This window comes from Myotis lucifugus, unplaced genomic scaffold (genome assembly GCF_000147115.1).
Source record: "Myotis lucifugus unplaced genomic scaffold, Myoluc2.0 scaffold_928, whole genome shotgun sequence".
NCBI lineage: Eukaryota > Metazoa > Chordata > Mammalia > Chiroptera > Vespertilionidae > Myotis > Myotis lucifugus.
This window is the reverse complement of record NW_005871976.1, coordinates 105-9,478: the sequence shown is the minus strand read 5'-3', so window position 1 is coordinate 9,478 and position 9,374 is coordinate 105. Positions and strand designations below refer to the sequence as shown.

At 57.8% G+C, this 9,374-nt stretch overlaps 1 protein-coding gene across 1 annotated transcript in view; it reads left to right on the top strand.

Annotated features, from left to right (window-relative positions):
- Positions 1–351, top strand: part of LOC102431979 (probable phospholipid-transporting ATPase VA) — a gene marked incomplete at its 3' end in the record, with an annotated part of 2,484 nt that extends 2,133 nt beyond the window's left edge. Inside the window, exon 2 of the mRNA XM_006106860.1 lies at positions 24–351. Coding sequence (XP_006106922.1) covers positions 24–351 — 328 coding nt within the window. The remainder of the gene's footprint in view (positions 1–23) is intronic.
- Positions 352–9,374: the final 9,023 nt, after the last annotated feature.

Below are 9,374 nucleotides of genomic sequence, written 5' to 3'. Positions count from 1 at the left end.
CCCCCCGGAGGGCCCGGGCCCAGGCCCACGGGCGCCGGCGGTGGGTGGCCCCGGGCGCGGGGGGGCCCCAACACCTGGCGGGACAACCGGGCTCAAGACCACCAAGTACACGCTGCTGTCCTTCGTGCCCAAGAACCTGTTCGAGCAGTTCCACCGCCTGGCCAACGTCTACTTCGTCCTCATCGCGCTGCTCAACTTCGTGCCCGCCGTCAACGCCTTCCAGCCGGGCCTGGCGCTGGCGCCCGTGCTGTTCATCCTGGCGGTCACGGCCTTCAAGGACCTGTGGGAGGACTACAGCCGCCACCGCTCCGACCAGGAGATCAACCACCTGGGCTGCTTGGTCTTCAGCAGGTGAGCGGGGCGGGGAGGGGCGGGGAGGGACGCGCGTGGGCTCCGGGCCGGGCCAGGGGCGCGCTCCTGGAACTCGGGGTGGCGCGCGGTGGGAGTGGCACCATAGGCCGCAGCGGACTGTGTGGATATTCGGAAAAGTGCGCCCAGTTTCCAGATGGAAAGACTGAGGCTCTGGGGGGGCGTTTGGGAAGCATCCTTCCATTGGGCTTCTCCCTCCTGGTCCTGCTTTCTCCCCCCCGACCGCACCTCCCCAGAGTTGGGGACACTCAGGCTGGGCTTGCCCTCCCCCCATGCTTGCTGGCCCTTCTTGGGGGGCCCGGGGGAGCTGGCTGGACTCAGGACGGAGTTTTCTGGCCTGGAGCAGCGGCAGCAGGTGGGACAGAGAGTAGGAAACTTTTAATTTTGTTTTTTTGGTTAATCCTCACCGATTTTCAGAGAGAGAGAGTGGAAGGGAGAAAGGGAGAGACAGAGAGAAACATGGATGTGAGAGAGACACAGCAACGGGTTGCCTCCTGCAGGCGCCCTCTGGGCCAGAGAGCCTGCAACCCAGGTACTTGCCCTTGATCGGAATCGAACCCGGGACCCTTCAGTCCGCAGGCCGATGTTCTATCCGCTGAGCGAAACCGGGCAGGGCAGTAGGAAGCTTTTAGATGCTGGGGTGCAGGGGGGGTCCCCCTGTCCCAGATGGTCCCTCAGACCTGACCCCTGAACCAGAATGATCCCCGGGCTGGAGTCCAGCGGCCCCTGGGCGCCCTCATTCCTGGCCGCTCCCTCCCGCCTTATAAGTTAAAAAGGAGGGAACCCGATTCCCAGGCCCGAACGTTCCTCCCGCCCCTGGCTTTGGCGAGACTTTCGTGTGCCAGGAGGTTTAATAACGTTAACAACCGACGCAGGAATGTAAACCTCCTTCCTCCGTAGCATCTGGTCTTGGGGCAACAGGGTGGGCCCCCGATGAAGGACAGGGGTCATCACAGTGGCTGGTTTTTTGTTTTTTAAATTTTTATTAATGAGAGAGAGAGAGAAACATCAGTGATGAGAATCATTGTTTGGTTGCTTGCTGCACACCCCCCACTGGGGATCGAGCCCGCAACCCGGGCACGTGCCCTTGACCGGAATCGAATCCGGGACCCTTCAGTCCGCAGGCCGATGCTCTATCCACTGAGCCAGACCGGCTACGGCGCTGACTGTTAAATTTTCTTCACGTGCACCCGGTTTCCAGATGGAAAGACTAAGGCTGAGCGGGGGGAGAGAGCGGGTTGGGGAGCATCAGTCCCCTTGTCTCCACCTGGTTGGTCTCTCTCCCCCTGCACTCCCCCCCCCCCCCCCAGAGCTGGGGACACTCAGGCTGAGCCCACCTAGGACGCCTCTGTCCCTTCTTCCTTTACTCTCCCACCCAGAGAGAGCCACCAGCTGCAGGTCCATCTGGGGGCTGTCCCGTATGCCCAGCCCACCTCCAGGTCACACCCCGTGCAGGACAGCAAATGGTCTTGACCTCAGTTGAGACCTCAGCCCGTGTCTCCTTCCTGTTCCCTTCCCTGAGTCCTGGTGTAGGGGCCGATACGGGTCTCCGAGTGGGAGGGCGTGAGCTTCGTCCAGCCTCCGTCACGTGGGAAGGGCCGCTAGCGAGTCTCCTCAGTTCTCAGGGTCAGATCGCCCCCCTCCAAAAAGAAAAAGATGATGGGGGCCCAGGTTGCTCATGCCTCTGGGGATAGCTTCGATGAAGACCTATTCCAGCCTTTGAGTATCTCTGACCCTCCTGGCCACCTGGTCAGGCTTCCGACTTAGTTTACAAGTGAGTCGTCGGAGGTTCAGAGAGGTTCGGTAACTTGCCCAAAGCCACACAGCTGCTGTAGGTCGTGTCCCGAAATGCGACCCGGGTCTTTCCAAATGGTCCTGGGCTGGTACTTCTCAAGTTGCTATAACAGTGATGGCGAACCCTTTGAGCTCGACGTGTCAGCATTTTGAAAAACCCTCACTTAACTCTGGTGCCGTGTCACATATAGAAATGTTTTGATCTTTGCAACCATAGTAAAACAAAGACTTATATTTTTGATATTTATTTTATATATTTAAATGCCATTTAACAAAGAAAAATCAACCAAAAAAATGAGTTTGCGTGTCACCTCTGACACGCGTGTCATAGGTTCGCCATCACTGTCCTATAAGGAATCACTTGTGTAGTTTGTTAAAATTTACAGTGTCTGCCCGGCCGGTGTGGCTCAGTGGTTGAGCGTCACCCTACGAACCAGGGGGTCACGGTTTGATTCCCGGTCAGGGCACAGGCCCTGGTGGTGGGTTCGATCCCCAGTGGGGGGCGGCGTGCAGGAGGCAGCCGATTCTCTCTCTCCCTTCCACTCTCTTTAAAATATCAACAGAGCCCTAACCTGTTTGGCTCAGTGGATAGAGGATCGGCCTGCGGACTGAGGGGTCCCAGGTTCGATTCCGGCCAAGGGCATGTACCTGGGTTGCGGGCACCTCCCCAGTGGGAGGCGTGCAGGAGGCAGCTGATCGATGTTTCTCTCTCATCGACGTTTCTAACTCTCTATCCCTCTCCCTTCCTCTCTGTAAAAAACCAATAGAATATATTTAGAAAAATAAAAATAAAATATCAGTGGAGAAGTATCCTTGGGTGAGGCTTAACCAAAAAAAAAAAAAGAGAGAGAGAGAGAGAGATACTGGTTGGAAAGCACGTTGTCACCTGAAATAAAAAAAAGTGTATTTCCTGAGGCCTCGGTATTTCTAGAAAGGAGGCCACAGGAGCCAGGGGCCGGGTGATGAGAGGAAGTGGTGCAGGTGTAAAGGCTGTGGCCCAGGGCAGGGAGGGAGGGAGACGCGGGGCGGCCTGGAGTCCTGGCCCCGGGGACCCCGGGGGCCCCTCCCTCCCCGGCTCAGTCTGGGGCTCCCGGTGACCAGGAGCCAGGAAACCCCACAGCCCTCGCCACCCACATCATGTGTGCCTGCCGGCAGGCCGGCCTGCGGGCACCCCTGAGAGCAAGCCGGCCCGCGGGGCCCGGAGTGGGAGCCGCCCATGAGCACCCCCGTGTGTGCCAGTCAGACACGCAGATTCCTGGGCCCCGTCCTGGGTGAGCTTGGTCAGAAACAACGGGGATGGGGCCAGATGACTTAAGGGGTTTTTTTTTTGGTGTTTTGCTTTTTTTAAATGAATATATATATCTTGGTCCTAATCTCAGACCTTCCCAAGGGGACGTGGGGTAGAGTCACGAGGGGCATCAGCTCAGAGCCCCACCCCATGAGCTGCCCTCGGCTCTCCCAATATTTCGTATTCATTTCAGAGGAGAAGGAAGAGGGAGGAGAAAGAGGGGGAATCTGTAATACTAACAACAACGAAAAAAAAATACACACACACACACATATATGAAGGGAGAGAGAGAGAGAAGCATCAATGAGGAGAGAGAACCATGGATCGGCTGCCTCCTGCACGCCCCCCACTGGGGATCGAGCCCGCACCCCGGGCCCGTGCCCCGACGGGGAATCGAACCGCGACCTCCTGGCTCCCGGCAGGGCTGCCCGGGGTCCGTGCGATGCTTCCCCTTGGGTTTCCGTAAGCTCTGCGGTGACACCTGGCAGTGCCGCTCGAGTGCGGACGCAGGAGCTCTCACTCGGGACTCTCGGCGTCACCTGGGCTCCGTCCCGGGGGAGCGGGCGGCCTCTCCTGCCGCTGCCCCGTCTCGGGGAAGACGGGCCCCAGGGGGTGCTCCCTCAGCCCCCCTCCCCTCCCGCGTCCGTCTCTGAGCCAGTGGCTGTCACCTTCCACCCTGCCCTTCCCGTCATTGGGACTCCGTTCCCCAGGTTCACGGGGCGAAGGCTCCAGCCTGACGCTGCGGTCGGTTTGGGTTTTCGCTTTCCGTCCTTTTCTCAGAGAAACGAGACCCACCGAGTTCTCCTTTTGATTTCTGTTCCTCTCGCCCGGGCCGCCTCTCTCCTGCCCCCCGTTTCCTGGAGGCCCCCCTCTTCCTGGCCGGCGGGGGCCGCAGAGCACCTGCCCGGGAGGCACGCGTCTGGGTCCGACCGACGATGATACGTTTCCCATCGATTTTTTTTTTTTTTTTTAGACCAGGGGTCCTCAAACTACGGCCCGCGGGCCACATGCAAATACAAATATTGTGTTTGTTCCCGTTTTGTTTTTTTACTTCAAAATAATATACGTGCAGTGTGCGTAGGAATTTGTTCATAGTTTTTTTTAAACTATAGTCCGGCCCTCCACCGGTCTGAGGGACCGTGAACTGGCCCCCCGTTTAAAAAGTTTGCGGACCCCTGATTTAGAGAGAGAGTGGAAGGGAGGGAGGGAGGGAGGAGAGAGAGAGAAACCTTGGTTGGTGAGGGAGACATACCGATTGGCTGCCTCCCACACGCATCCCGACCGGGACTGGGGAGGAACCCACAGCCCAGGTATGTGCCCTTGACCAGAATCGAACCTTCGACCCCAGGGTCTGAAGGCCGGCGCTCTAACCACTGGGAATGCTGGCCAGGGCCATGGACTTACTTCCCTTTGGGTACTGCCTTCAAGGTCCACCCACGAGTTTTGTCACCAGTGGCAGGATTTTTTCCTTTCTTTTTCCATTTCATTTTCCCCTTCCTTTCTCTCTCTCTTTCTCTCTCTTTTTCTTTCTTTCTTTCTTGTTAATCCTCACCCAAGGATATCTTTTCCATTGCTTTTCAGAGAGAGGGTGGACAAGAGGGAGGGAGGAGGGAGGAGAGAGAGAGAGAGAGAGAGAGAGAGAGAGAGAAACATCCATGAGGAGAGACAATCATGGATCGGCTGCCTCCTGCATGCCCCCTACTGAGGATCGAGCCCGCAACCCGGGCCTGTGCCCCGACCGGGATTCGAACCCAGACCTCCTGGTTCATGGATGGACCCTCTTGACCTGGGAGTTTTGGGGAGGGGGCTCTGTGAGGGTCAAGGCCCTGCCCTTCTCCGTGGGGGGGGCGGCTTCTGGTGGCATTCCCGTACCAGGGCGCCCGGCGCACGAATTCGCAGGAGACTCGCCTTGCTATTTATAGCGCGCTGGGAGAACGCGCAGGGAAGAGGGAGAGGCTATTTTGATTTCTGCATTTTTAGAATGCCCTCCTCGCGGCCCTCCGCCCGCCCGGCCCGCCTCGCCCTTTCCCAGGTTGCAGTGTGTCTGTTGCCCTTGGCGCGCCCTCCGGTTCTTTTTCCCACCGAATCCTTATTTTCCGTTTTGCTTGGGGGAGTTTTGTTGACACACAGAAGTGGGAAACGGTCCTTGTGGTCAGATCTCTCTGTCCGTGTCTTCCTTTTATGCTCTTAACTTGGGCAACTTTTATTCTGGGTGTGAAATTTGTGGATCGCTGCAGTTGAAGACAAAGGGGATGATCTTGCAGGGCCTGGTTCAGGGAGACTTGGGTCTCTGGTTATAAAGAATATTTCAGCCCGGCCGGTGTGGCTCAGTGGTTGAGCATCGACCTAGGAACCAGGAGGTCAGGGCTCGATTCCCGGTCAGGGCACACGTCTGGGTTGCAGGCTCGATCCCCAGTGTAGGGCGTGCAGGAGGCAGCCGATGAATGAATCTCTCCCATCATTGATGTTTCTCTCTCTCTCTTCCTCTCCATTCCTCTCTGAAATCAATAAAAATATATTTTTTTAAAATATATATTTTTCTTAAAAAAAGAGAGAAACACAGAAAACATGGTCCGTTCACCCATATGGTGTTTGCGGTGGGAAAAATTCTCGAAGACACTGGAATGTGTTGCATGTTTGGAGCTTTTTGTTAGATCAGCAGTTGGTCGTTTAAACTCCTTGCAGAGTCCTGGCCGGTGTGGCTCAGTGGCTAGAGCGTCGGCCTGCAGACCGAAGGGTCCTGGGTTTGATTCCGGTCAAGGGCCCTGGTCAGGGCTCATGCAGGAGGCAATGAACCGATGTCTGTCTGTCTGTCTGTCTCTCTCTCTGTCTCTCCCCCTCCCTCCCCCTCTCCCTAAAAGTCAATGGGAAAATATCCTTGGTTGAGGATGCACAGCACCAACAAGATAATAATAAGCTCAGGACAGCTGACCCACCGGCCACTGCAGGAGCGTGGACTGTTCTCGAACCCCCAGGTGTGGCCCGGTCCCCGTTGGGAATTGCTCTTCCCCCCCCATTCCCTGAAAGATGCTCTCAAGGAGCATAAACCCAGCCCCTCGCTCTGAGGCAGCACCAACGGGCAGCACCAATTCATTACAGACAGGAACCCCACCTCGGCCTGGCCTGTCCGAGGCCCCAGCCCCACCCGCCTCTGGGATGACTGGGCTCCTTGGAGGAGAAGGGCCGGGTGGGTGTGGCGCCCGCGGCCGGATTCCAGATGTGCAGAGGGAGGGAGTGCGAGGCGGGGGGCGGAGGGGGCGGGGGAGGGAGCTGGGTTTTCGTTGCACGGAGGATTGGTCCTTCACCCCAAATAGAACTGGGGCTTTGAGTGAATGTGGGTGGGCAGCCAGGGAGCAGGCGCCGGGCTGGGCTGGGGCTCCCTGAGGCCAGAGGAGGATTTGCAGGGGTCCCCGGGGGGGGGGGGAGCCCCCGGGAAGCTCAGCGCAGGGGTCCCAGGTGTTCTTTGTTCAGGGGGAGAAAGTGGGTTCCTCAGCCCCGAACGCCGGGGGCCATTGCGACGAGGAGTTACAGGGGACGCATCCCCTAAGGCTGTTTTCTTGAGGGTCTAATGGCTAAAGGGAAGGGAGAACATCTTTTTTAGTTTGTTTTTTTTTTTGAGGATTTTTAATAAAACCAACGTGTGTTTTTTGATGTTTAGAGAGAGAGGGAGAGAGAGAGAGACAGAAACATCCATGATGAGAGAGAATCACGGATCGGCTGCCTCCTGCACCCCCCCACTGGGGATGGGGTTTGAAACCCGGGCCGGTGCCCTTGACGGGGAATCGAACCCAGGACCCTTCAGTCCACAGGCCGATGCTCTATCCCCTGAGCCAAACCGGCCAGGGCCCAATAAAAATACATTAAAAAAAAATAGTAAGTGGAACAGCAAATCGATGTTCCTCTCTCTCTCAATCAGGAAATTTTAAAAATGTATCTTGTTCCATCTCTTACTTCGTACGAGAGGGTATACGTCCTGTTCCTGTATTCCATTTCGGTCGGCGAGGAAGCCTTTTTGAAAATAGAATGCCACCTTGTCGTTCCTAAAAAAATAAAAATAAAAAATCCAACGCTGGGGTTCCTAGCACGTCCCCGCCCTCCCACGGCGCCGGGCGGGACCCTGGGGCGGGCGAGGTCTCAGAATCGCGCCCTCCCCTGTGGCCCAGAAGGAAAACCAAGACGAGCCCGGCCGGGCGCTGAAAAGAAACGCAGTCTGTCCGAGTTGAAAGGGGAACCACATGAGTGTTTTTTCCTCCGTGTCCGCGGCAGGTGGCCGGCAGATAAGGGGCCGGGCTTTGAAACGCCGGGCACCGCATCCTGCCGGCCCAGGGACGCGGGCGTGCCCCCGGAACAGGTCTGCTGGCCGGGCCCCGGCTGCCCTTGTTCCGTCCCTGCCTGGGAGCGGAAAAAAAGGACCTTATTTATTTGTGTAGTAAGGTTTCCGCCGGGCGATTGTGTAGCCGCTTCAGGACAGAACGGGCCGAGTTACAAAGCAGAGAGAGGGCCAGCTTTGTACTCCGGCCCGGGGTTTGGGGGGGGCGGAGGGGGGCTGCTGGGAGGCACCTCCTGGTTGTGCCTGGGACCGGGGACAGGGGTGGGGGGGCATCGGAGTGAGGTTCAGTTACCTGACCTGTTTGTTTGTTTTTTTAATCCATTTTTATTGATTTCGGAGAGGAAGGGTGAGAGAGAGAGAAGCATGGATCGGCCGCCTCCTGCAGGCCCCCCACTGGGGATCGAACCCGCAACCCGGGCCTGTGCCCCGACCAGGAATCGAGCCGTGACCTCCTGGTTCGTAGGCTGATGCTCAGCCCCTGAGCCACGCCGGCCGGGCTCAACCCCGTCATTAACTGGTCACTCCGATGACCACTGACCGGGTTGGGGGGCAGCTGGCCGCGTGCCCTGGGCCGAGGGCTGACGGGCGCGCTCCCGGGGTCCAGAGGGCAGGGCCTGCGTCTGCGGTGCCCGCCCGCCCGCCCGCCCGGGGAACACGCGCTCCCCGTGACGCGCCGTGAAGAGGGCATGTGGCCTGCTGCCGGGCGGCCGGACAAAGCTGCCTTGTTCTCCGGAGGAGCGCTCAGAGCCCGGCCGTGGGGAGGAGGGAGATGTTGCTTTTGGACCCGACCTCCTTGGGGCGCTCGCCCGTCTGGAGGGCGTTCATCCGAGAGCAGAGCCGGGGCCGGCCAAGTGCGTCGCGGAAAGACCGGCGTGTGCCCGGCCCCCCCACACCCCCCACCACGGACCGTGCGGCCTGAACGTCGCGGGCGCCGGGCTGGGCTTCCCTCTCTGGCCACGTTGACAAGCGTCCGGGCGGATTCTCTCTCAGGCCCCTGAGCTGTGCGGACAGTGTCTAGAGCAGTGATGGCGAACCTATGACACGCGTGTCAGAGGCGACACGCGAACTCATCTTTTTGGTTGATTTTTCTTTGTTCAATGGCATTTAAATCTATAAAATAAATACCAAAAATATAAATCTTTGTTTGACTATGGTTGCAAAGATCAAAACATTTCTCTATGTGACACGGCACCAGAGTGAAGTTAGGGTTTTTCAAAATGCTGGCACTCCGAGCTCAAGAGGTTCGCCATCACTGGGATAGAGCCAGGTCCTGAGAATCTTTATATATATATATATATATTAATTGATTTTAGAGAAGAAGGGGGAGGGAAAGGGAGAGAGAGAGAGACAGAGATCCCTGATGAGACAGATCACGGATCGGCTGCCTCCTGCACACCCCCTACTGGGGATCGAGCCCACAACCTGGGCCTGTGCCCTGACCGGGAATCGAACCCTGACCTCCTGGTTCACTGGTCGGTGCTTGACCACTGAGCCACACCGGCCGGGCCAGATGGTGAGAGTCTTGAACCCTTTTCTGCGGGTCCTGCAAGAGGGGACCCTGATCCACAGGTTCCCCACCAGACGCGCTGATGC